Here is a 27,737-nt window from a genome sequence, read left to right as displayed (position 1 = left end):
AAGGCTGCCACATGGAGCCCATCTCTCAGCGCCGAGTCCTCGGCGTCTGCAGACAGCGCTGGTTTGTATCTTATCTTCCATAAATGACACAGGGAGTCAGGAGGACTGAAAAGGGGAGACCTGGATGGCCCAGCACAAGGTCTCCCCACCTGTCATTTCACCAAGCGAGACCTGCTCTAGCTGGCTTGGTTCAGGGTTGGATGAGTATTAAGTGTGTGATCATGTGTGAGCATGTATAGGCACGTGTGTATGTGTGGTGTGTATGTGAGTGTGTGATCATGTGTGACCGTGTATAGGCATGTCTGTGGGTACGTGTGGTATGTGTGTGATCATGTGTGAGTGTGCATAGGCACGTGTGTGGGTATGTGTGGTATGTATGTGAGTGTGTGATCATGTGTGAGCATGTATAGGCATGTATGTGGGTATGTGTGGTGGGTGTGTGATCATGTGTGAGTGTGCATAGGCACGTATGTGGGTATGTGGTAAGTGATCATGTGTGAGTGTGCACAGGCATGTGTGTGGGTATGTGTGGTGCGTATGTGTGTGATCATGTGTGTGTGTGCACAGGCACGTGTGTGGGTGTGTGTGGTGTGTATGTGTGATGTGTGAGTGTACATAGGTACATGTGTGGGGAAGTGGTGTGTGAGTGTATGATCACGTGTGAGTGTGCATAGGCACGTGTGTGGGTATGTGCGGTATGTGTGTGATCATGTAGTCTGCATAGGCACATGTGTTGGTATGTGTGGTGTGTGTGATCATGCATAGACACGTGTGTGCATATGTGCAGTATGTGTGTGAACATGTTGAGTGCATAGGCACGTGTGTTGGTATGTGTGGTGTGTATGTGAGTGTGTGATCATGCATGGCACGTGTGTGGGTGTGGTGTGTATGTGTGTGATCATGTGTGAACATGTGTGTACATAAGTGACTGTGTGTGTGTCTGTGTGTGTGTGTACACACACGTACTCTGGCCATCGTAGGCTCTTCCTTGCTCTCTCCATGAACTGTGGCACCCATGGGCTCTCCCTGGTACCAACAGCTGGGGGTGCTGACCAGTCTCATCATCATCAAAACTCCCCTGTTCCGGGTCCCACTCCCCTGAGCCCTTGCTAGGAATGTGACACACATCCGAAAACCAATTCATGCTTCTGAGCTTCATGTGTTCACCTGCCAGTCAAGGCCTAGCCTCCAGGATGCCTGCTGTGGGCTGACGGCAGAATCAGGGGAGGGGCACCTGCTTCTCACACCACAGAGAAGCCTCTTCGGCCTGGGGTTGGCAGCCAGGACTAATGACACTGCCATCAACATATCAACAGTGAACACGTCAAGTCACATTTTCTTTTATTCTTTTCTTTTTGAGACAGGGTCTCACTCTGTCACCTAGGCTGGAGTACAGTGGAATGATCATAGCTCACTGCAGCCTCCAACTCCTGGGCTCAAGGGATCCTCCCCGCTCAGCTTCCCATGTAGTTGGGACTGCAGGTGCACACCATGCCCGGCTAATGATTTGATTTTTTTTTGTAGACATGGGGTCTCTCTACATTGCCCAGGTTGGTCTTGAACTCCTGGGCTCAATGAATCCTCTTGCCTTGGCCTCCCAAAGTGTTGGATTACAGGTGTGAGCGACTGTGCCCAGCCTCATTTTTGGTTTGGACACTGAATGGCAGGTTCCAGCGATCTTGCAGTCCCTAGCCTGGGCTTCCCCCAGTGCGACCACCTGCCATTCATGGCCTCACCTTCCATTAAAGCTCGGGGCTGGTGTTCCCAAAGGCGAGTTGGCATCAGTTGAACCCTTAAAGCCACTGGATGCCTTGCCACTGCCACTCATGAAACCATGGGTGCTCTGTCTACTCTGACAGAGATACATCGATAACATTGTCAACATCATTAAGATATTTTTAAAAAGTATTAATGTTTACTTCAGTAAAATTGCATTCCAGATTATTCCTATTTTCCTTCTTCACCTCTGACCTAGCATGGCCAGGCCCATCTTTTCCTCATACCAACTATACAGAGTCTGCTGAGAAAGCCAGTGAGCCTGTCATGGCCAGACGTGTGTGACTTGAGAACTGATGACATCAGTCAATGCATACCTGTCAAAGGTCTCAGAAGGCCAGACCACACTGGCTACCGGATGTAATCACAGTGTTGACATAGAAACATTCTAAAGGAGCGTTGGAACAATGTGGGGAAGGTATGCATGGCCAGCACCACGGGGCCCTGCTGCTTCCTACCAAATCCCCCGGAAGGGACCGGCTCCTCCTTGGAAGCCACTGTGTAGCTGGGATGGGGCCTCTGGCTCCCCCATGGGGCACTTACCTCTGAATCCAGGGGAGCCTCTGTCTCCAGGAAGGCCTTTCAGCCCAGGGTGTCCAGGCACGCCAGCATCTCCCCGTGGTCCAGGCTGGGCTCCCAGGACTTCTCCAGGAAGGCCCTTGTCCCCGGGGGCCCCGTCTGGACCTGGCAGGCCGACGGGACCTGGGAGTCCATCTGGGCCAGGGAGGCCCGCTGCACCTTTGGATCCTCGGGGTCCTATGAACCCTAAAAGGAAACATAGGTGGGCCCCAAACCACCAAGTTACCATGATGTCGTTCTAAGAGAAGTGTCAAAAAGAGGCTGGAAACAGGAAAAAATTGCCTACGGGGTCCTCAGAAGGCATTCCTCAGCTCGAGGCCCTGTCCCTGTCACCCTTCTTGGAAGCTACAACCTCACCACATTGTTCTGTTGGTTATGTTTCTTCTGCTCCCCCTGCCATGCAGCCCCCAGCCCTAAAACTGAGCAAAGGTGGGCAAGCCCATAAGAATGCCTCCTTGGACCTGGATTTGCATAATTCATGGGTTCCCCTGCTTTGCACATAAGCCCCAAAGCATAGTTTTTGTGGGACCTTCTAGGTTGTGGTGAGTGAGGAACAGCGCTTTGGGATGGAAAATCCCAGGGAGGCGGGAACGACCAGGGCCGTCAGAGCCCAAACGCTGCCCACTGTAGAAACAATCATATCTCCCTGGTAGAAACCTGTCCCTGTCTGTTTGGAAACACACCCTCTGTTGTACTGAAAACCACCAACTCCCTTCTGTGGATGGAGGGAAGGTAGCTGTCCTGTGTCTTTCATGGGTGCCACTGGATAAAATGATCTCATCAGGTCACTTCCTTTTTCGGTACAGCCAGCCCTCATGTGGCCTCCGAATGAACTCCCACAGCTGACAGTCACATTGCGCTCAGGAGGAAAGGCTTCTGAGGTCACCCACCCCCCTCGCCCCGTTGTGCACACAGCAGAGAAGCCTGCGATGAGGAGTTTGGCAGGTGGTTCTGCAGGACAGGATCAGGTACACGGCAGGCTCGGCACGCCCACATGCGGATATGGAAAAGGGAATGTTCTCTGTGTTCTCCGGGGTCTATCTCACCAAAAAGATCCAAAGAGCAGGGCCTTGGGTCCTCCTGGGCCTGTCCAGCCAGCCCCGCTCATGAGGAGCTGGGAGTGACTGGTGCACCCGTGCTTGGCACAGAATAAAGGATTTGGATTCAGCTGACACTAATCAGTGGGACCGTACTCCAAGTTTTAACGGTGTGATTTACTCACACAATGAAGAGACATGACTTTCCCTGGCAATGTTACCAACTGTACCAGGGAGCCGGGCACTTGGGTTTATATGCGTGGATCTCAGAACCGGAATGGACTCTGTTTTTTGCAATCCTTGAATTGGGTGTTTTAACCTCTTCCGCATGTGGTGACAGAAGTATATTTCAGCACCATAAAAAGCAACAAGTGCTCCAGAAACTGATCCGTTCCTCAATCACCACCCACCCCCGGCCTGCCCCAGCCTCCCTATTCATGATGTAAGGGTTCACATTTCATGGTAGGACAGGCTTCCAGCTCACATGGGCAACTGCCCAGATCGCCTGATAAAGGGCACATCCCATCCATTCCCCCTACAGGGGGCCCTGTATGGAGTTCACGTGCACACGGCTATGCACGCCAATCATAATCGCTAGAGCACCTTCACGCTCACAGCAGGAAGCTGCTCAAGAATTATTATCCTACTTTCAAAATCACGAATGCTTAAACTTAGCATATATGAAATCACGAGAGTGACAATGCTGCACTTTTAAAATATTTAGACACTTCCAGCAGGGCAACAAAACCACAGAGACCCACCCTCCGGGGCAGAGGCATGGAGACTTCCTTCGCAGAGTTGTTCTTCGCAGGGCCCTGATACAGACACAGGAAGCCTGCTTCCCAATGCATCATAGGAAAGGAAGCAGGGTCATCCCTACAGGCTGCACATGAAATTCAGAAAGATGCCGTCTGTCAGGGACTGACACATAGGTCTGCACTGAGGCTTCAATGAAGCTTAAATGCTGCTGTCTGAGTGGAGGTCAGGGGAGAGCCAGCTTTGACTAGTGTTCACTGGGAATATCTGCAGGACGTTCAACCTAAGGATGCAACAGTGCCGGCGTGCTGTGTGATATTCCAGAGGTGGGGAGCACTTTAACAACTTCTAGAGCCTGGCTGGAAAGGAACCCTGATAAGCTGGAGTCCTAGAAGGTTGGTGGGAATTCCAGGGGCATGGAAATGCTGTCACTAAGGAAAGTGTGTGTTCCTGGGGTCAGTTCTTTCTGTTCACGAGGCGTCGGTGAGAGATGTGGCCCCCTCTCTCCGAGTGTGTGGTTATGAGGAAGTCGACTGTGTGGTTCAGGAACAGCCCAGTGAGAACGCCTGGGAGGCAGGCTGTATCCAGGGAGGAAATTTCTAGCAACAAGAGAGTTCCAGTGTGCCACAGGTCCTAGGTGACAAGCGTGATTCCAGAAGAGGCTGGAAGAGCCTGCCCAGGACCCTGCGGAAGGATGTTTCATCGTGGGTGGAAAGCTGTCCGCATGGCTTCCATGGTTTCACTAGACAAACACTGTTGAAGATGTGCGTGGCTGGGCGCGGTGCCTCACGCCTGTAATCTAGCACTTTGGAGGCTGAGGTGGGCAGATCACCTGAGGTGAGGAGTTCGAGACCAGCCTGGCCAATATGGTGAAACCCCATCTCCACAAAAAACACAAAAATCAGCCAGGCGTGGTGGCACATGCCTGTAATCCCAGCTGCTCAGGAGTCAGAGGAAGGAGAATCGCTTGAACCCAGCAGGTGGAGGTTGCGGTGAGCTGAGACTATACTACTGCACTCCAGCCTGGGTGAGAGAGTAAGACTCCATTTCATAAAAAAAAAAAAGACTTGCGGGCCGGGCGCGGTGGCTCAAGCCTGTAATCCCAGCACTTTGGGAGGCTGAGGCGGGTGGATCACGAGGTCAAGAGATCGAGACCATCCTGGTCAACACGGTGAAACCCCGTCTCTACTAAAAATACAAAAAATTAGCTGGGCATGGTGGCACATGCCTGTAATCCCAGCTACTCAGGAGGCTGAGGCAGGAGAATTGCCTGAACCCAGGAGGCGGAGGTTGCGGTGAGCCGAGTTCGCGCCATTGCACTCCAGCCTGGGTAACAAGAGCGAAACTCCGTCCCCGGAAAAAAAAAAAAAAAAAAAAAAAAGACTTGCACGCCCTCACAATAGTGGCAGTGCCATCGCATTGCCTGTGGTACAACTGCAGGACACCTGTGTCTGCGGATGCCGGACCGCTTTCTACAGCACGCTGATGCACAGTGGGTGCTCTCACCACAGCTGGTTAAAGCCAACACGCCCATGCTCCTCCACATACAGATTAATGCCAAGCTCTTGCAGCCATGTCATGAGGGCTATTTATGCCTTGAATGGTTCTCTCAGGAGAGAGTAGTTCTGTGTTGCCCTTAGAATGTTTAATATCAATCCTTCCTAACACTGAGGACATACCCAGGAGACAGGTGTTGTGGAGGATGGCCATTCCGCAACACCTGTCTCCTTTTTCCTGCAAGATCTGTAGGTAACCTCTGCAAAAACCCAGTACGGCAGTGATGGAAAATCAATTTCTAACATCCCAAGGACAAGTGCAAAAGTTGTCAAGTATTTGTCAGAACAGTTTCCACACACTGGAAGAAAACAGAGCTGGATGCTGATGAACCACACACGGACCACCCCCACCCCATGGAACTGAATGGGGGTCCGATCTCAACTCACCTGGGGGTCCTGGGAACCCTTCACGACCTGGGTCTCCTGGCAAGCCTTTGGGTCCCGGTCCTCCATCAGCTCCTGAGAAGCCTGGGGTTCCTCGGAGGCCTTTGGCACCTAAACACCCAAATAAATCACAAAGCACATCAGGTCCCACGAGGATGAATGGGCATGGTCATACCTGGTATCTGACTTAATGTGGATCTCATGAAACCAGGAACTAATGGGGCTGGGGGAATGGCAGCCAAAACAGCAGCTCCAGGCTTACAGAATGATCTTCAGTGTTTAGTAATGGGGCCCCAGGCTTACAGAATGATCTTCAGTGTTTAGTAATGGGGCCCCAGGCTTACAGAATGATCTTCAGTGTTTAACATCCTGCTTATGGATGGAGCCGTAAGAACAGTAATATCCAATATTGAGATTCCATAGTGCATTAAATGAAGGTTTTGGACATGGGGTCAGAAGGCCTGGCTGGGAATTTTGGTCCTAACTATTCTATCTGTGTGACCGTGGACAACTTTCTGAGCCTCTCTGTGCCTCAGTCTCCTCATCTGTAAAGTTGGGAGAGTGACTGCCTGCCTCCTGAGGACGCCATGAGGACCATGAGGTGATTCTTTTCAAACACTTGAACCCTGCTTGGCCCAGTGTGTGGGCTCCAGAGGTGCTTTCTGATAATGGAAGGGCTGACATTCCTCACCAACATCACAAAATCCACCGGCCATGCTTTTTCAGCCATGTTCCTGGCATCTCCAGGGAAGGGGACGTGTGTGATGCAAGCCCACCCTCCACTCTTGGAAAGTGGTGCTCGGACGCAGGCGTGGGAGGGAGGGGTGGACAGAAGGCCAGCAAGGGGCGCCCAGCAACGGGGCCTGGGTGTGAAATGGAAACAACCCGCCATGGCTCGGGGAGTCCCAGAGCCCCAGAAACCCACACCCGGGCCTCGGGGCTTTCCCAGCGACTGGCCATAGGACACAGCTGTGGTCTGGGTGTGTGCTGAGCACGCTGGCCTCTGACCCTCCCTGAGCATCTGAGACATGCGGGGCTGTCGCTGTATGAGTGGCGGTGTTGAAATCCATGGATGGAATTAGACAGGGGGTAGGTACCAGCGAGGATGATGGAGCACGGAAGATACAAGCTCAGCTCTTGGACGACAACACAAGGAGCCTTTACCTCTGCTCACAGTGCACAAGAGACCTCTGCACCTGTCCTGTGGTCCCCAGACCCTGTGATCACGGGGCAATCTGAAGATGCCCTGAAGCCCCAGGGCACGCAGAGTGCATCCGTCCACTTTCCCAGCTCGCAGTGCTGTGCACCACACCGCTGTGGCTCTCTGTAGCCTATCACGGGAAGTAGTGAGGGCATCATTTGTCCAGCAGACGCATCTCGAACACCTGTCTACACTATTCATCCTGCATACGAGGGGCTTGGTTCCCGAAGGAACAAATGAGAACAGCTCTGGCAATGCTGTTATCCAAGTGGTGTGCCTGCCTGGCCCATCACAGGCCCAGTGGGAGAGACATCCAAAGGGGAATTCCCACCACCCAGAGAACTTGCTTTTCCCGGGCTGACAGACACAGACACGGGGGCACCTCTCAGGGTCCAGCCCTCCCTCTGCTCTAGCAGAAGCTGTGGCTCTGTGTTCCCCGCTGCTCATGGGCCACAGAGACCCTGGAGCGCAGCACGGCAGAGTCTTTGTGCAGGTGGGGGATCTCGAGTCATGGTGAACGGCCAGGCCCCCACTGCCAACACCGGATGTGCCAGCCTCGCGAGCAGCACGGTCTGCCCTGGCACGGGCTCTGTGAAGAGCGCCCGGACTCTTTCTCACACGGGCTTTCTGCTGGGAGATGCCCAGGCCAGCAGACAGAAGCCCAGGCCCTCCCAGGTGCCAGAGACAAACACTCTAGCCTTGTTTATTTCTGTTTCCTGTCAATCAAAATCCTAAAGAAAGAATTCTCTCCTAGGTTCTTCTCCTAGATCCTGGGATGGAAAAGCATAAATGAAAATCCCCAGAGGTGCGACCCCTTTCCAATCCTAAACTCGAGGTTCCATCTCTGCTCCTGCGGGCGTTCCCCTGTGGCCACGGCTGAATTTTCTCTCCCAGCCTGGCCCCAAGTCAGTGTCAGCTACCAAACTCATTTTTCTGTAGTGGCAAATGGTGGTGGGCTTCCTGTAGGAGTGAGATCAGTTTGCGCTGAGATGCGGACACGGCCATGTCTAGGGTGGGAGATGCAGGACCAGAGGGAAGATGCGCGAGGGGGACACAGAGCGTGAAGACGTGGGAGGAAGGCTGGGTGCACTTGGGGTTCGCGCCGTGCATTACCTGTGGGACCTGGGGGTCCTGGCAGGCCTGGCAATCCCTTGGGCCCCCCTGCACAACCTGGGGACAGACAGGAGAAAAGATGAGCCCAAGCAATCCTAAACGCTCAGCCCCATGGCCTTGGGGATCACCAAGGTCAAAAGCATGAGCCGTGCAAGCCGGCTACCATTTTATGATCAGAGTAACTTAATGATTTAATTCGTCTTGGTTCTGATGTAAATAAAGTTTGATTACCTTGTGTAATGAAATCTAAATATCAGTACAAAATGCACACGAAGCCAGTCTAGTCAAATAAAAACTGGTGCTGTGCTGGGAAATGATTCATTCCCTCCCCGGGCAGGTGCCTCAGAGCAAACTGAGTGAGACCGGCCGTTCTCTGCCAGGCAGTGTGGACGCTTTACTTTTGTCTGGAAGCGTCTACCAGGGATGCAGACAGCCTCGATTTCAAAGTGAATTCTTTCACTTCTCCTTTGTGACTTTGCATACGTTCAGAGAGAACCACAGCAATCAGCCACCTTGAACAATTAAACCAAGGCTGCAGGCACTTCTGGCTGGTGTGGCCAGGAGCAGTGACACTCGGCAGGGTACCGTGCCGTCTGCCTTTTGTCTAAGAGGCTCTCTTGCAAGAACAGTCACCCTGGGAGCGTTCCTTTGTCTGTGTGCCCGGGAGTCTGGACCAGGCTCCCATCCTGGCCTGCCATCCTGGCCACCGTCCGGGGAGGGCCCAGCCTTCTCTGCCTGGCTCCTCCTGGCAGCACATGCGCCTGTGGAGCTGACTTGGACTGCACTGGCTCTTTCCAATGGGAAAGGATTTCTGATGAGAGGGGATTGGTCAAATGTCTCTCCGCTTCCACCAGGTTGTTATTCATGCAATGTACAGTGTTCACGAGGCCACTCTGCTAGTGCTGTGGAAATCAAACGTGGCTTGCACATTTTATTAACATTTCTTATCCTATGCACACTGCAAGAGCTTAACGAGCAGACCAACAGAGTTCTCTAGCATCCTAAAGCCACTTGCACTTCCCACAGTACCTGGTTGGACAGCCTCCTGTCTGTCACCTGCAATGGGCCTTTTCACATCTGCGTCACAATCTGGGGGAAGACACAAGGACAGAGTGAGGCAATTTTGAAGCGGGTAAAAGTTACTGGCTCGTCCTGGGCGTGCGCGCGTGTGAAGGTGTGTCACGTGTGTGAAGGTATGTATGTCACGTGTGTGAAGGTGTCGGTGTGTCACATGTGCTGCTGGTGTGGGCAGGGAACAGGAAAGCCATCTCTGAACTTCTGGGCACGGCCTCCGTCACTGCAGTCCTAGAGGAGAGGCTGCGTGTTTCAGCTGCTGAGGGGAGGCTGATGGGGGCCCAGAAACCCCACGGTTGGGTCATCCTTTGCACGTACGAGAACAGATGAGGCGAAACAGCATTGTCATCTGACTCTATGGGGAAACGTCTATATGACAAAGGAAAGTGCAGGATGTCCCAGGCTGTGAAAGGTAAATGGGAGGATTCCTTCATACCTGTTTGTCCTGGAGTCCCTGGGGGGCCGGGAGGGCCTCGGAAGCCGGGCGGACCAGGTAAGCCAGCATCTCCAGGGAAACCATGCTGGCCTTTGAGGCCGGGAAGGCCCAGTCCTGGGGGACCCATTTCTCCTGGAGAACCCTTTGTTCCAGGTATTCCTGGATAGCCTGGGTCCCCTGGAGGGCCTTTGATGCCATCGCCCTGTGTGGAAATTCAGTTTACTCTTCTTAAAATATAAACCAATGTTAAAGATTGCCTCGACTTCCCTGTTTCCTTTCCCACTTCCCGGAATTCTCAGCTATGGATCCAGAACAGAAAGACAACAGGGATGAACAGGAATCTGGTGCCATGGTCTGCCAGGTCACAGGCCAGCGACGGACTGAGTAGCAGCGTGAGCAACGCCACAGAAGCCGGTGCTGGAAGTGCACGCACATGCTTGAGTGTTTCTCTCTCCCCACCCACCAGTTCCCCTGTGTCAGCCTGGGCCTCCATCCCCAGAACGGGGAGGGCACAGCCAGCCTGGGCCTCCATCCCCAGAACGGGGAGGGCACAGCCAGCCTGGGCCTCCATCTCCAGAACGGGGAGGGCACAGCCAGCCTAGGCCTCCATCCCCAGAAAGGTGAGGGCACAGACTTGTGTGTTGTACTGTGGGTGGAGGCAGAAACATATGAATTTGTTGATATAATTTAGCATCGGTGACACAGCTCCTATTCACAAGGGACGCTGCGTTGTTAAAGGAAAGGAAGCTCATTTAGACAAGGAAAGAGTCGTGTGCCACTCAGAAGTCAGGCATGATTACAGGATTGGGAAGGGAGAGGGCCACCCTGTGGATGAAAGCACCAACTGCGGGGTGCAGGTGGGAGGTGCAGGGATGGGGTGGGGAGGCCGGCAGTAGTGCTGTCCCCACGTGCTGCTGAAATAGCCCTGCACATAAGCCACCCATCTCCTGAGCCATGGGACGAGGCTGGGTGTTCTCATGACAATGAGGCAGCGGCTTATAAGAAATCAAACTCTGCTCTCCACCAATGCCACAGCCCATCCTTGTCACCTGCTCCTCACCGACGCCACAGCCCCTTGTTACCTGCTCTCCACTGACACCACAGCCCCTTCCTTGTCAAAGGCATGACAGAGCGAGGCAGGGACACCGGTGCAGCCCTCTCTATGTATGGGACCCTGATTATGGGATGCACCCCTGTGTGTTAGCTGTTTTTCACAGGGGAGGGGACAGGCTGCTGCAGAGATCACAGGGCAGATGCCCCAAACTTAGTGGACGGGGAGGGGATGCTGCTGGAGGGTGGCGTGGGCAGGATCACGAGCTTTCTAAAGGCAGAAGTTGAGATTCTTGGCTTAGAGATCCACCGAGTACGGAAGGCACACAAGCAGGGGGAGAAGCCCCCATGCCTGGAGAATGGGAAGCTGAGGCTGCAGGGCTCTCCCTGACCCTGACCCTCACCCTCACCCCTACCCCTGCTCTGGCCACCTGCCCGCAGCTGGGCTGAAACTGGCTCGGGAGCTGCAGGGGTGGGTGGACCCCATGGTTGGACACGTCCTGTCACCAACTTCACAAAGGCACCAACTCCAGGAAAGGCCACCATGACCGTAACAAATCCAGAATCAAACAGACCAGACACATACACACACGAGCACACCATGCACCACACACACACTCACCGCCCCACCCCACGTGACACGCTGAACAGGCAAAAGACTGTTCCAACCACAGGAATCATCAGTCATCCTCTCCTGGCTGAAGTGACCAATTAAGGCTTTGCCTCTTATTTACCCTGTTGCCTCCCAGATAAGATTTTTAAGATGTCCAATTAGCTGTGTTCTCTGGCCTCAAAAAACTGCACTTAGATTGTAAGAATGTGGGCTGGGGGTGGTGGCTCATGTCTGTAAAACCAGTGCTTTTGGAGGCCAAGGCAGGAGAGTCACATGAGCCCAGGAATTTGAGACCAGCATGGGCAACATAGAGAGCTCTCGTCTCTATAAACATTTTTAAAAATATTCGGTGGGTGTGCTGGTGTGCATCTGTGGTCCCAGCCACTTGGGAGGCTGAGGGAGAGGATGGCTTGAGCCCAGGAGTTCGAGGCTGCAGTGAGCTTAGATCGCACCACTGCACTCCGGAGTCTTACTACAGACGTGACCCACATTAAAACTAGAGAAGGTGTGGGTTGTGGAATGAGGCAAATAGGCTGCAGATAGAATTCAGGTGTGAGGCTCTGAGAGGAGGAAGAGAATTGTGATTTCAACTGTCCCCCATGACGTTGAAGTCCTAATCCCGGGACCTAGACCTGTGACCTTATTTAGAAATAAGGTCTCTGAGGACGCTCAAGGTAGGATGAGGTCTTTAGGATGGGCCCCTTCCCAGATGACCACTCTCCCCATAAAAATGGGAAAGTTGGACCCAGAGACAGACACACAGAGAGGACAGATGATGGGAAGACAGAGGAGACGGCCGTCTATAAGTGAGGAATGCCGGAGCTCCTGGAAGCTGGGAGCGGGGCAGGCACGCTCCTCCCGCACTGTCTCAGAAGGAACCAGGCCTGCAGACACCTCGATGTGGGGCTTCGAGCCTCCAGAGCTGTGAGACCATACATGTCTGATGTCTAAACCGCCCAGTCTGTGGCACTTTGTGGCCTCAGCCCCAGGAAACTCGTACAGAGAGCTTAAGGAGGCACAGGCTTGGTGACCAGAGGGAGGAAAATGGAATCTAGAAGAGAAAGGTGAGAAACAAGGTTGCAGGGCCTGAGGAGAGGGCAGGCTCCGGAGCTGCGGTGGGGAGGCCTGGCGGTGACGGCAGGGAGGGGCTCAGAGGCGGAGGGGGTGCAGGAGGGGTCTGGTCTCCCTCCGTGGCTACCTCCCTCGCCTCTGACCCCAGCCTCCCCCGAGGAATTGATGCCGGGGTCGCTGCAGGTTACTAGATATTCCCTCCTTCAACACCAGTGTGTGTTGGTTGCAAAAATTGTATCTTTTAGGATTTACCTTAAAAAAATAGGGTTCCGCCACCTATTTTAGAATTTCTATTTTTTTTTGAGGGGTGGATCTTATTCTGTTATACCAGGAGGAATATTTATTTGGTCATTGACTTTTAAATGTTCAGTCAGGGCTTGGCTTCCAACTGAATTCACTGTTTCCTAAAAGACCTGATCTCTGCTCATTAAGAACGGACCGAGCCGAACGAGCAACCTGTCCCATGCATGGGTGGTTTGCTGCTGAGGTCAACACCGCTTGCTTTGTGGGCGTCAGGAGAACATGAAGGATGATGAAGAGAGGTCTGAGCGGCCGCGCAGTCGGTGGCTACTCACGGGAGGGCCCGGGAGGCCGGGGAATCCATCGAGCCCCTCGCGGCCTGGGATGCCATCGTCACCTTTCATCCCGGGGACACCTGGGACGCCGGGCTGTCCCCGCTCACCTGGGAAGGGATTTGCATGTGAAGCGGCTCAGGCCTACACCCACAGGAAGGCTAAGTGCCCCAGGGGCCGCGTGGCCACGGAGGAACTGACCTTTGGTTGTGATTGTTCTGGAATCTCCTTTTGCTCCTTTGGGCCCGGTAGCACCAACGTTGCCAGGGACTCCCTGTGGAAAACAGACAAAAATACTTCTTCCTCCCTGCTACTGTGAGGGCATGTGGGAAGTTGGCTGGCAAGCATTTTCATCTCACACAGCTTGCAGGCAGTCACCCGTCACCAAGCCGAGTGGCATCCAAGGAGGGCTTTCTGCGATGCTGGACATGTCCCCATCCAGCTGCCCAGTGTGGGGGCCACAGGCCGCAGTGGCTTCGAGCACTGGAGCTGCGGGGGTGGGGCTGAGGAACGGGGTGGCACGTTGTCTTTAATTTTAAATAATTACAATGCAGCTGGGTGCGGTGATTCACACCTATAACCCTGGGAGTTTGGGAAGCTGAGGTGGGCAGATCACTTGAGGTCAGGAGTTTGAGACCAGCCTGACCAACATGGTGAAACCTCATCTCTACTAAAAATACAAAATCTTAGCAGAGTGTGGTGGCACACACCTGTAGTCCCTGCTACCTGGGAGTCTGAGGCAGGAGGGGGAATTTCTTGAACCTGGGAGGAGGAGGTTGAAGTGGGCTGAGATCTTGCCACTGCACTTCAGCCTGGGAGACAAAGTGAGACTCAGCCTCAATCAATCAATCAATCAATACAATGCAGCGGAAGTGGCCACAGGTGGTTGGACAGGGAAACCCAGGTCCTAGGCCCATCCTCAGAGTCCCTGGGCCCTGCCCAGTGGTGTGGACACGCAGGCCGCAGCCCGGGGCAGCTGACTCACTGCCGTTTCTCCACAGAGCCCCAGGGATCCGTGGGGCCAGTGCCTTTTGATAAGTGCTGAACTCAAACTCAAGGTGGCTTCCTCTAAACCACGGTCACTTAGGAGGTCACAAAGCAAAACTAACCAAAAAACTCCCAAGGAGGTTAATCCAGGTATGGAGGTAAAGTTTTCTGATAACTGGATACTGAGAACAATCAATGGTATTTAATAGATCATCTGTTTCCTGCCCTGAGGTTACAGCTGGGAGAAGCACTTTAGAAAGAAGCTGCCTGCAGGGACTCTCAAATCGCAGCCTGGAAAATCGTGTCCCGCTCTTCCCACGAGCAGAAGGGAGCAGGGTACCCAACTCAGGGTTGTGTTTTCAAATGTGAGCTGTGCTAGCTTTTGGCATATCTTGGTTGACACTATTTCCAAGAATATGAGAATGTGTGGAGCTGCTTTAATTAAATGGAATGTTGCAAGTGTTTGGAGTTTCCCTTCTCCTAGAAAATTCCACAGTCTTGATTTATTTAGTTCTTTGCAACTATTTTAGAACGCTAATAAATTTGCATTATTTTAGAATCTAGGAGAGTGCCTCACACACAGACCAGGCCCATTAATCAATACACGTTGGGTACATGGATGGAGGGATGGGCTTAGTGACCCACTCCCACACTTTAAACTCTGCCAGACTCTACCAGTACAAATATTAAAAACAAAGCAAAACTAACCAAAAACCTCCCAAATGGTCTCAGGTATTCCCACTGCAGTGGGGTTTCCAGACTCAATCACAGAATTCAGTGCAGGACACCAGGCACAGCCAGCAGCATTTGAACAAAAGTTCTGTGGGCGTGTGTGCTGAGAAGGTTTTAGCCATTTCAGGGGTACAGAATGGGATCCACTGGCTTCTGGGAAATACTGAATCACTTTTGAAACAACTGAAGATCCTCCTAGCTTTGCCATTAGTATATCTGCAATTCCTACCACATGCACTTTTTCTGAACACTTCTTCTGCTTAGACAGCCATGATTCGGAGATTGCATCCTTTCTAAACTGGGAAAAAACAGGGCACCTGCTATTTTTTGTTGCATTTTCCTATTTGTTTTTGAGAAACCTAGGGCATGGATTAGCAAGGTGCCCAGGTCTCATTTTCACCGGCGCTGCTCCACGCACGAAGCAGTTGGGAGTCATGAGCGTCAGCGCCGCAGCCCGGCGGGACCACCGTTCTCTTCCATGCTGTGGAGTCAGATGGTCCAAGCTTCCTTGGCCAAGTGTCCTGAGCAATCTTTTTCCTCTATTGCTGAATATGTAAAATAATGAACTTTTTGCTTTCTAAATTTCCCAAACTTCTATTTTTAAGTTAAAAAGTCAACAAAAAGTACAATTTCTTTGTCTACATTTGAAATTCACTTTGAAATCTTAGGTCAGCTAAAATCTGCTGGGGAAGAAAGGTCTGCTGCCCGTGACCTTTTTATAAGGCACAGAATAGAGGCCATGAGCTGATATGTGTGGGGTCCGCACCTCCACACAGGCACATGCACTACTTAAAAATCAAAAGGTCTTGCTTTTTATCAGGTTATGGAAGCCTTCCAACAATGCTAAATCAGTTCTTGCTGAACTTGAGAAGGTGAATGTTCAATAAATAATGTGCTTTACATTAAAAATGATAGCAGTTTTTTTGATATGCAATTCATATAGCAAAATATTCACTGTTTTAAAGCATAACATTCAGTGATTTTTAGTGTTTTCACAAGGTTGTGCAACCATTACTATCATCAAATTCCAGAACAGCTTCATGATATCAGAAAGAAGTGCATGCCATTAAACAGCCACTCCCACCTGCAGCAGCCAACAATCAACTTCCTGTTTCTAGGGTGCCTGTGTGGACACTTCATGTGAATAGAGTCAGACCGCATGTGATAGTCTGTGTTCTTCTGTGTGGGTCTTAATCCACATGGCATACCATGTTCCATGTAAGGGCGGGTGCTATTCCGTCGTACAGATGCTGCATAGAGTTAGCTGATCCGTTCATCAGGGATGGATATTTGCACGGTTCTCACCTGCCTATTTTGAACCCTTGGGTCCATGAGCATTGCTGGTATGAAGCAGATAAAAGGCAAGAATGGGACATGTGGAGAGACCTCAGAGTGTCTTGCCAGCTTCATGATGAAACTGTTGCTCACCTTGAGCCCTGGGAACCCAGGAAGGCCATGCTGGCCGGGGTCTCCTTTGTCCCCTTTCCTCCCTGGCTCCCCGTTGATGCCTGGGAAGCCCTTGGGTCCCGGCAGTCCCGGAAGACCTCTGACAGGTTCGTCGCCTTCTGCACATCTGCAGTCCCCAGCATCTCCTGCAGGTGAGGGAGAGAAGGGCCTCCTTGTTCCTTTCAGTGTGGCAGGGAGAGGGTATCGGGTGGCGGGAGGGGGTATCGGGTGTCGGGGAGAGGGTATCCGGTGGCGGGAGAGGGTATTGGGTGGTGGGGAGAGGGTATCCGGTGGCGGGAGAGGGTATCGGGTGTCGGAGAGAGGGTATCCGGTTGCGGGAGAGGGTATTGGGTGGTGGGAGGGGGTATCCGGTGGCGGGAGAGGGTATTGGGTGGTGGGGGGGGGTATCCGGTGGCGGGAGAGGGTACTGGGTGGTGGGGAGAGCTGGGCGCCGCGCTTGGTCCTCTGTGGACACTACCTGTTCTCATGGGCACTGTGACCCCATTTCTTAGCTCAGAAAACTAAGGCTCAGACTGAGCGAGTCAACATGTCCACTCGCAGTCTCATGCGGTTCAGAATTGGACTCTGATGTTTACTAAAGATACCGAAAAACTGGGACCACGTTCAGAGGCATAGGCAGAGTTGCAGGGAGTGTGAAGGAGGTTAGGGAATTCAGCACTCAGAGCTGGACTGCCACCACTGGGCCAGTGGGCTGAGGGGAGGAGCCGGCTCCAGGGAGCGGGCAGGGAGGGAAAGAGCCCTGGCCTCAGAGGCCAAGGTCATGGAAGGTCATGGGTGAGCAGGGAAGACATGTCTGACCTCTCTTCCTCTGTTTGCCATGGCTGAACCCAGGGAGCCGGGCAGCAAGGGAGCACCATGCTGGTGGCAGGGACTGGCTCCCCCAGGGCAGAGAGGATGCCCAGTGGGGAGGCCCCACTGACCCAGGCCCTGGGGTGCCTGCTCTCAGGTCACGCCCATCCATGGTAGGGTGCTAAATGCACTGCCCATCCCACATACACCAAAACAGCCAGGGCGTGGTGAGTGCCAGGAAGTGCTCCCCACGTTCAGGGAGGGGGGAGCTGAGCAGGAGCACACCCCGCACCACACCAGGGGCCCACAGAGCCTCACAGAGGATGGCCTCGAGTTAGGAGCAGAGTCCCTGAGGTGACTGGGAAGGGTCAGGTGCAAAGACCACCTGCTCCAAGTTCACCTCCTCATCAACGGGGAGGGAGACCTGGCAAGCCACGTCGCTCCGCTGAGTCTCAGTGGGACCAGGGATGGTCACTACACCAGTACCTCGCCATGGACAGAGGTCCCTACACAGACCTCTGTTACACTGCCTTGGAGCTGGGCCATTGAGACATCAGCTGAGCGCAGCCTAAGAAGTAACTGTTTCCCTTTCAACCCAGCAGCAGGCTCAGCAGAGGCCTCTGCGCTGCTTGGGAAGGTCAGTGACGAGGATGGCAGATGGTGAGCAGGGACGTGAAGCCTGGGGGCCGCGTGCTCAGACAGCACCACCGGCTCCAGGCGCCTCCCTCTCAGTGTCACTGTCATGCGGACAGGAGGCTGGGAGAGACACGCAGGCTCATTTACATCTTCAAACATGTGAGTGGGGGACGGATTTCACCTTCTGCAAGGTGAGGGGACTTGGAAAGACCAGGCTGTCCTCCTCATCCCGTGTCTCCCACACACCCTTACCTTTCCGTCCCTTCTGTCCGCGGGCTCCAGGGGAGCCGGGAAGCCCAGGGAAGCCCACTCTTCCTTCTGCTCCTTTCAGGCCAAACAGGAAGCCTAGAGAGACAACCACAGAATCAGGCCTCAGCCCCACGGACGCCTGGGGTCCCATTCACACGCAGGGCATTGGCACCATGGCTGCCTGGCACCCGACCCAGATGAGCACCAGCATCACGGACGCCTGGGGTCCCATTCACACGCAGGGAGTTGGCACCATGGCTGCCCGGCGCCCCACCCAGATGAGCACCAGCATCACAGACGCCTGGGGTCCCATTCACACGCAGGGCGTTGGCACCATGGCTGCCTGGTGCCCCACCCAGATGAGCACCAGCATCACGGACGCCTGGGGTCCCACCCAGACAGAGGGCATGAGTCCCACCCAGACACAGGGCATGGGCACCACAGAGACGCCCGGTGTCCCACTCAGCTCAGGGCTCCCCAAATGACCCATAAACCCCAATTCCATAAACAAAAGCACATTTTTTTCAAAAGAAAACTTAGTCTGTTTTGTGGCAACAGCCTTCAGGGTTGGAAAGAAATCTGAGTCTGCAAATTTAGCTTTTCCATTAAAGTACAGGGATGACAATCATTCCTTCTGAGACACACTGAGTACAAAGAAAGTTTTCGATTTTTTGTTCACGTAACTTGGATTCCAAGGCTGCGACACACTTCTGGTTCCCCCCAGAAGATTAAAAAAAGAGATGAAAGCGGTTTTCCATTTGGATCTTTTTCTGAAGTGGGAAAGGAGACACACGTGTGCCTCCCCCCAGCACGCGTTTTCCTGTTTCACGCCTTACACGCACACACAGAGTCAGCATGACTGCGATGCTAATTAAATGTTGCGGTCAATCTGGATTCAGCATGGTCAACCGTATTGGATGCCCTCCCCCAGCACCTTCCCCTTCTGACTCTCTCCCCGCCAACTCCTGCAGGACTCAGCGATCCAGGCGGGGACACCCCTGATGGTGACGGTGCAAGAACCACACTCAATGCCTGCAAAGTGTGCGCTGTCGCACTGGACAGGAAGAGTGCCACCTGGTGGCAGGAGAAGGGGGCACATCTGCAGGACAGACGCCGCGGCTGGGCGCGCGCTCTGCAGGTGTGCCCGGCAGCAATCCGTCCTCACTGTTACATCTAGTAAGGCCAGAGCTCCAACAGGTAAATGACACTCCCCCAACGAAGGAAAAGGCATGTTGCCTCCACGCTACGTGGAACCTGAGAGGAGCTGGGAATGAGGCCATTACAACAGGCAGGTGAAAAAACCCCAACTTTAAAGAGCCTAGCTATCTGCTTAGAAACAGCAGGGGAGTGTGCATGCCAGAGAACTGCTGCTGAGTGCAAATGTCCATGAAAACAAGGAAATGAATACTGTCCCCTGCAGTTTGCTCACTGCACAGGTGTCGCAGCTCACTCATTCACGCGTTCATCAAACACCCATCCGGTGGCTATGCTCTGCCAGGCCGTGTGCCAGGTACTGTGTGCATATGACTAGAAATGAAACCAACAGACTCTCATGGGGCTTACAGCTTAGATGTGGGGACACATGAAACACACAATGTGTGAACACACGAATGTGGATTTTAAATGATGGCCCGTGCTGTGGGAACAGAGGAAAAATAGCAGGGAGAGCCCATTGGAAAGTTTGGGGACAGTCAGGAAAGTCCTTTCTGAGGAAGTGATGCTTAAATGAAAGCCCAAAGAATAAAAAGGAGCCCCCAAGTAGGTAGCGGGAGGGAAAGTTCCAGAGAGAGGACAAGGCTTCTAAAAGGCCCTGAAGTAGGGGAAGGCCAGCACCCGAGGGTGGGGAGTGAAGGGCAGAGTTGCACAGAGCGGGGGAGGAAACCAGACTCGGGTTTTATCGAGGGCAGTAGGAAGCCATTAAGGGGCATGGAGGCGGGAGGGAGGCTCTGCATCTGCCATGAGGATCACAGGCTGTCGAGGGGAGGGAGAGTGAGTGTCGTCCTAGCAGGCTGTGTGGGAAGCAGTGGTGGAGAGCAAGGGCACACACAGCATTGGAGAGGGGGACCTGCCAGGATGTGCGAGGGACCCAGAGCAGCCCAGGGTCCTGCTGGAGCTTGTGGGTTTCTGCAGGGGGGGTGAGGACCAAGGGAGAGGCCTGCAGGCGGCAGGGGGTGGGGAGGGAGGAGGCCCAGAGCTCCATTTTGAACATGCACGGCTTGAGGTGTTTGTGAGACACATACATAGGGTTGACTCTGTGTCAAGTTAGCGGTTTCTGTGCGTAGCTCAGAACACAGAATGGGGCTGCAGAGGAAATGAGAGGGTGCCCGGCACACACTGCATTTTCTTTCATGTGGAGGACGGCTTCATCTAGGCAGGGAGTGCAGGGAAGGCAGGAGCTTCATGGGAGAGATGTCGGGGTGGGGGAAAGTGGGATTTCCTGGGAGTGGAGGGGAGAAGACAGCATTTTCAGGAGGAGAGGCTGCTGCCACACCCTGCCCTGCTGGGGACAAAGGGCGACCTGGGACCAGGTCAGCTGCTGTGTCCGGTCAATTGCGGACGCTGTGAGCTTTTCTGTATGTCACCAAGCTCTCCCACTGTGTGATGAGACACACAGTGTCACAGGTAGAGAAAGATAATCACACATACTTCAGAGATGTCAGCATTGTCAACCTGAGACACGTCATTCACTCAGGACAAAGAGGCTGTGGGTGCTCCTTACAAGGTAAGCATCGGATGCTTTGCAAATCTAGTCCCAAAGGCACAGAGTGGCCCTCTGAAGGGGACAGGCTTCCTCGCTCCCTGCTGCTCTCCTTTTCTCTAATATATTAGTCATTTCAAATGAGTCCTATAGAATAGCAGTGTGCCTCTTAGATGTCTGCAATGTGATTTCCACAAAGAGCCCCTGGCCGAACAAGCCAGGTCTACAGTTGAACAGAACTTCCCAGAACTAAATTCAGTTAACTGAACTACAACGGGGAAGTGAAATATTTCACCCGGAAAGAAAACTGTCTTCACAGTTTGATTTTACTGGAGCTGCAAAACACTAAAAATTCTGGTTTTCATCAGTAGCAGGATGAAAAATGTAGTTAACAAGAGAAGAATCTAACATAAAACAGGATGAATTGTAGTTAACAAGAGAAGAATCTAACAATTTCACTCCAGAGGAAAAGTCAGAGAACTCCGTGGGAAACAAGGTCATTCCTATTAAACTACAACCACACACACATTTTCCAAAGGCCATTGTGGTGGACTACTTTTTGTATAAGAAGTTGCTTTAAAAATGTTGATTTGGAAACAATGTGTCTCACAGGCGTAATATATATATATATATATAATTAGAGAATTTAAGTTGTAAGCTTTTAAAATTTTTAGCTGGTAACATTGACCTGATACCATTCCATTCATTTTATTAATTTCCTCATCAGCCTACAATACAGATCAGGAATTAATTTGTTTGCAGTTGATGTATACTAGTAAACCACTGGTTTACTAAGCAAGACTTGAAAAGCAAGAGAAATGCCAGATGTAGGTGACAGGGATGGAGGCAGCAAACCACCTTGCCATGTGTATACCTATGCAACAATCCTACATGATCTGCACATGTACCCCAGAACCCAAGGTGCAATTAAAAGAAAAAAGAAAAAAAATCAAGATGGCATATGGTTGTGACTTTATCAAAATGGAATTTAGTTACAGGAATAACGGCAACATTAGCCTTTGATCACAGTTCTTTAAAATGGATTATTTTTTTTAATTGAGATGGAGTTTTGCTCTTGTTGCCCAGGCTGGAGTGCAAAGGTACGATCTTGGTTCACTGCAACCTCCACCTCCTGGGTCCAAGTGATTCTTCTGCCTCAGCCTCCCAAGTAACTGGGATTACAGGCATGTGCCATCATGCCTGGCTAATTTTGTATTTTTAGTAGAGATGGGGTTTCACCATGTGGGTCAGGCTGGTCTCAAACTCCTGACCTTAGGTGACTGGCCCGCCTCAGCCTTCCAGAGTGCTGGGATTACAGGCATAAGCCACCATGTCCGGCCATTAAAGTGGAATATTTTTATGCTTTTGTTTTTAACATGTCATGTTCTGCCCCAGAAAAGGAAAACTCAAAACATACCATTTGCTTAGGAACTATAACACTCATAGAAACTTAGCCATTATCACAGCTGTCCAGGATAATAAAAAAAATTAAAGGCCAGGTGTGGTGACTCACACCTGTAATCCCAGCACTCTAGGAGGCTAAGGTGGGCGGATCACCTGAGCTCAGGAGTTTGAGACCAGCCTGGACAACATAGTGAAACCCCATCTGTATCAAAAATACAAAATTGGCCAAGTGTTGTGGTGAGTGCCTGTAATCCCAGCTACTGGAGAGGCTGAGGTGCAAGATCACTTGATCCCACGAGGCGGAGGTTGCAGTGAGCAGAGATTGCACCACTGCACTCCAGCCTGGGTTACAGAGTGAGACCCTGTCTCAATAAAATAAAACAAAAAGTTCCCACTGCTCAGACTCTTTGGCAGGTTCATGATCCTGGGAAATACCTACACCTAAACATTTTCAAAATAATGTGGGAATCTGTGGGTTTTCTAATTGAAGAAAAATTGTGAAAGTAGAAGCCTATGAAGTTAAAATTTTACTTTAAAATAGAAACAGAGAAGTGACTACTAGTTTTTGAATAGAAGATATCGCTTCTAATACTTCCAATGATTTTCCCTCTAGAGATGTCAAAGAGAAGTAATCTTCCAAAGACAATTAAAACAGAGACTTTGGCTCAAGCCTGTAATCCCAGCACTTTGGGAGGCCGAGGCAGGTGGATCACGAGGTCAAGAGATCGAGACCATCCTGGTCAACACGGTGAAACCCTGTCTCTACTAAAAATACAAAAAATTAGCTGGGCATGGTGGCGCGTGCCTGTAGTCCCAGCTACTCAGGAGGCTGAGGCAGGAGAATTGCCTGAACCCAGGAGGCGGAGGTTGCGGTGAGCCGAGATCGCGCCATTGCACTCCAGCCTGGGTAACAAGAGCGAAACTCCGTCCCCCTAAAAAACAAAACAAAACAAAACAAAAAACCAGAGACTTTGAATTTGACCTTTAACTGAAATCAAACACTATCCATTAACAAATATGGTGTTTTTCCTCTCCGAAGGGAGATTGTCAGGAGCAATGTCAGGGAATTTAAAGTAACTATTTTGGAAAGAAGAGGCTGTTAACTTTTGGTCACTGTCACATAGAAAGAGACTATGACCTCATATTTTCTCCCAGTGTCGCCTACATTCACTCTCGTAAGAGAATGAAATATTCCTATTGGCCATTTCACAACATTGAAAGCAGGGGTGTCCAATCTTTTGGCTTCCCGGAGCCACAATGGAAGAATTGTCTTGGACCACACATAAAATACATTAACACTAATGTTAGCTGAGGATATGGTTAGGTTTTGTGTCCCCACCGAAATTCATCTTGAATTTTAGTTTCCATAATCCCCTCATGGGGGGGACCTCGTGCAGGGGAGGTAACTGAATCATGCAGGTGGTGTCCACCAAGCTGTTCTCATGACAGTGCGTGTGTTCTCATGGTATCCGATAGTTTTATAAGGGGCTTTTTCCCTCTTCGCTCCTCACTTCTCCTTCCTGATACCACGTGAAGAAGGACATGTTTGCAAATTTCCTGAGGCCTGCCCAGCCCTGCGGAACTGTGAGTCAATTAAATCTCTTTCCTTTAGAAGTTACCCATTTTTGGGTATGTACTTACAGCAGCACGACAACAAACGAATACAGCTAATTAGCTAAAAAAAACTGCAAAAATGTTTTAAGAAAGCTTATGAATTCGTGTTGGGCTGTATTTGAAGCCATCCTGGGCTGCCCGTGGCCCATGAGTTGGAAAGCTTGATCTTAAAAGTAAAATTCTCTGAATGCTAAAGCTGAAAGAACAGCCTTTTCTGACCGCAAGTGCCAGGCGGGACTGCATGTTTCCCTGCCACCTGAGACAGATCATTCTCAAGTCAAGCTGAGTCACCTAACATTACAACGTGGAAGAGCATCTTTGCTGACTCAGGAATGCACCACCAGGTGGCAGGTGGGTCCACACTCCGGTGTTTGCCCGCTTCATAGACTTTCATGGGCATTTGTCTGGACCTTCGCTGACGGCTGTCCCTTATTTTTGCAGATAATGCAGCCATCTGTTTTTGTCACCAGCCACTGTCACCTGTTCAGTTGTAGCCTTGGCTGTGCACAGGCTGAGAGGGCAGATTATCGAGTTGGCTTAAACGTGTGGGTGTAATAGAGGAGAGAGGCCCCCACCCTGGATTAGGTTTGTGGAATTTATCACCTTGACACAGAGGCAGCGATGTCAGCTCACATCTGTTTCCAGAATGTGCAGCTCAGACGTTTCGCTGAAGGATGGCATTCACTGAAGCTGCAGCAGTCAAACCTCACTGTGTGGCGTCCATGGGGTTGTGATGCTCACGGGCTTACAGGGCTTCAGCTGCCATCCCCAGCTTCTGTGTGGACCCCAGAGAGCACCCACTACCCCCTAATCTACCTGGACCCACTGCACCCTAATCCACTGGCCTACTGGATTCATTCACAGAGTCATTTAGCAGAGAATCCCAAGAGATCCGGCTGGGGTTGGGCTTCATCTGAAGCTTAGAACACGCCCTTCCTTGTGTTTCCATTCACTTACCGTCAGGCCCAGGTGGTCCAGGGAGCCCGCGGGGTCCTGGAAGCCCCGGCTTTCCGTCAAGTCCGGGTGGGCCTGGGTAGAGTGCGGGGATGCCGGGGTCTCCGATGAAGCCTTTGGGTCCCATCTCACCCGGCAGGCCTCTCCCCAGATCTGAAACCAAACAGCATTCACAGGCAGGGTGAGTCTCCCTCCCATACTAAACCCCTGCCTTTGCATTCATGTCCAGAGGGACCCGCTAGCAGGAACCTGGGGCTCATGGTCCCGTCAAGAAGCCATTGCTACAGTTCATTATCATTTTCCGGCCTTAAAAACACCCCTCTTCTTGCCCCTCAAATAATGGCTTGATAGTTGTGGTCAACACTGGGCAACAATACCCGATGATTCTCCGTTCTCTTCCCAACCCACTGGTGGAAGCATGCCAGCTACTCATCATGGCACCATCTAACCTAGCTGGGGAGTTACTGTCCTATGTGCAGGGGTTCTGTGAAGATGTCCAAAGCATGTGTGTGGTGCTCCCCAGAGCTGCTAAGACTAGTCAGTGGGGAAAAGTAACAACGACATAGCTGTGTCGTCAAGGAAGGCTCTCTTGTGTGTGCTCGGACCTGAGGGCAGGTGCTTTGGGTCTCAGGTGTTGATATCATGAAGCCACATTACCTTCAGCTCCGATGGAGATGCCAGGTGGGCCTAGGGGGCCCGGGTCTCCTGGCTCACCCTGGCTTCCTGGCTCCCCTCGGGCCCCTGGGAATCCTGGGTCACCTCTGGCACCTGGAAGTGAAACAAGTCCCACAATAAGAACAAGACCGTGGTCTACGGATTGCAGCTGGCGTTCGCTTTTGCATTGACTACGTATTACCAGATGCTCCGCATGCTGCGGGGGGCCTGCTAGGGAGTTAAGATGGTTAATACACGGGGTGGTCTCAATTTTTAGGGGGCTCATTCTCCATCGAATGGGGTGACACAAGATTCTACAAATATTAAACGATACAGAATGTCAAAAAGATACAGGAAGGCCTCGAAGGAGGGGAAGATTATTTTGGGGAAGACCTGATATCAAGGAGCCACAGGTAATAACACTAATAGAAGTGAAGATGTTTTGAGCCCTTACTGTGTGCAGAGGGCCACTCAGCGTTAAGTGCTTTCTGGCGGGAGTGCTGGGGTGCAAGGGAACGGAATTAGTGGAAGTCAGGTGAGGAAGTAGGTGAGCCCAAAGCTCAAAAAAGAGGGATTAATGTGGCTGCCAGTGTTGCTGGAGGCCTGGGGGCGAGGCAGCCTTACTTCCCTGCGCCTCACTCTGCCCCGGGCCCCAGCTTCAACCCCATTAGGCTCTTTTTCTCATCCCTGGCTGCTGGATGAATAACAAAATTCGGCTTTTACAAACTTTCATCCGTGAACAAACAAAGACAGAGCGGTACGGCTGTGTTCCTCTGCTGTGGAAATAGCATTGCTTTACTGTAGAACACATTTTTCTAGAATTTAAGTGGGAAAGATGAGAGGAAAGAGAAGAAAATAGGACTTTCTATCAGGTAGGCATTAGGAATTTCTAGGAACGCCCTCGCTCTGCATGCGATCTTATGAAATGCCTTAAAATAAGGAGAGGGCTTGCCCTCTTGACTCTGAAGTCACACGTGCAAGGGGCGGAGAGCATGACTCCTGTGCATGGCGTCTCGTGCTCAGGCAGCTGCACGCCGGGCGTGCAGGAGGCTGCGCTCCGCAGACAGAGGCCCCGGGCCTGAGACTGGCTCCTCCACTTAAACACAGCCTCGGCAGGGACTCAGCTGCCCTGCGCCTCCGTCTCTCCCTCGGTAAAGGGGGCTAAGTCCATCTCCACCTCTCTGCATCACCGGAGGGGGAAACGTCCTGAAAAGTACCACTAGGACAAGTTTGAATGTCGCTCGGCACACGCTGCGACCTACACACGTTAGCCACCATTATGATTCAACAAAAAGACCAGAGAACATTTAAAGCCACTGACCTTCTCACTTGTTTGGAAGAATAGCAAGATTACTTTTATCTCTAGTTACCTTGGGATCATTTTTTTCAATACGAATCCCTCTCTCCTTTTTGCCTTTTGACAAGTTCATGCAATGTTATGTTGAAAAAGATACATTTACTGTCTCTTTTCCCTGAGGGAATCTGCTCAGTAGTCAACCTCTGACTCTAAGAAACCCTGGAATGCAAGTCGGTCACATTCCAGCTCACCAAGACCTCGGGAATGTTGTCCAGTAGGAAAGGCGCAGGCAACCTCCGCATTTCTGAATCTGCTCATGGGAAAAAACGAATTTTGAAACCACCCGTCTTTGCAGCGTGATTTCCAGGAATACAGTGCAGTGAGCAGGGAGGGCCTGGGGAGAGCTGGGCTCTCAGTCAGCGACATTTTTAAAAAATGCAAAAGAAACGCCGTCAGCATTGACTTAAAAATCATGTTCCTAACATCTCAAAGAGAATATTTCCGTTTAACAAAATCACTAATAGGGAGTCAAGTCAAAGCGGGCTCATGGCCCTTTCTAGTGGGTCTTGGGTTTGGTAGCCAGGTGGGCACCACGGATGAGGCAGGAAATGCCAGCTTCACAGCTATGGGCATCACGGAAGAAAAGTATGAGTTTCAAAATATCCCCATTCATGGCTCCACACCTACCCAGACAGACATTGTAGGGGCTCCTTGAGGCACTGCCCGTGCCCTGATCTGTTCTGTATTTTCATCAGCACTGGATGAAGACATTCAAACACCATTATCAAACTGACAGACAGCTTGTACCTAAGCAGGGAAGCAAATTCTCAACACCTCGGCTTAGAGGACAGTGAGACCAGGTGACCTGCTGAGTTCACGAGGAAAACCCTGCCCTTCACAGTGCCTGTCTGAGGTATATGTTTCAGCTTGCAGCTCACTCACACCGTCAGGCGTTTGCTGAGTGCCAATCCTGCACCTGCCCCATTCCAGACACTGGGAATACAGCAGTGAACATGCCAGGCTGAACTGGGTGCAAGG

At 51.8% G+C, this 27,737-nt stretch overlaps 1 protein-coding gene across 1 annotated transcript in view; it reads right to left on the bottom strand.

Annotated features, from left to right (window-relative positions):
* The window catches only part of COL4A2 (collagen type IV alpha 2 chain), a 205,759-nt gene that overhangs the window by 33,164 nt on the left and 144,858 nt on the right, over positions 1–27,737 (bottom strand). The window contains exons 19-29 of the mRNA XM_017501828.2: positions 25,406–25,516; positions 24,752–24,901; positions 18,082–18,174; positions 16,366–16,529; positions 13,420–13,492; positions 13,222–13,328; positions 9,913–10,114; positions 9,432–9,491; positions 8,403–8,459; positions 6,092–6,199; positions 2,320–2,541 (exon numbers count right to left, since the gene is read on the bottom strand). Of these exons, the coding sequence (XP_017357317.1) occupies positions 2,320–2,541; positions 6,092–6,199; positions 8,403–8,459; positions 9,432–9,491; positions 9,913–10,114; positions 13,222–13,328; positions 13,420–13,492; positions 16,366–16,529; positions 18,082–18,174; positions 24,752–24,901; positions 25,406–25,516 (1,347 nt within the window). The remainder of the gene's footprint in view (positions 1–2,319; positions 2,542–6,091; positions 6,200–8,402; positions 8,460–9,431; positions 9,492–9,912; positions 10,115–13,221; positions 13,329–13,419; positions 13,493–16,365; positions 16,530–18,081; positions 18,175–24,751; positions 24,902–25,405; positions 25,517–27,737) is intronic.

The sequence above is a fragment of the Cebus imitator genome, unplaced genomic scaffold (genome assembly GCF_001604975.1).
Source record: "Cebus imitator isolate Cc_AM_T3 unplaced genomic scaffold, Cebus_imitator-1.0 Scaffold14, whole genome shotgun sequence".
NCBI classification, from domain to species: Eukaryota; Metazoa; Chordata; class Mammalia; order Primates; family Cebidae; genus Cebus; species Cebus imitator.
The sequence above is the reverse complement of the archived record's forward strand: the minus strand, read 5'-3'. Positions and strand labels throughout refer to the sequence as shown.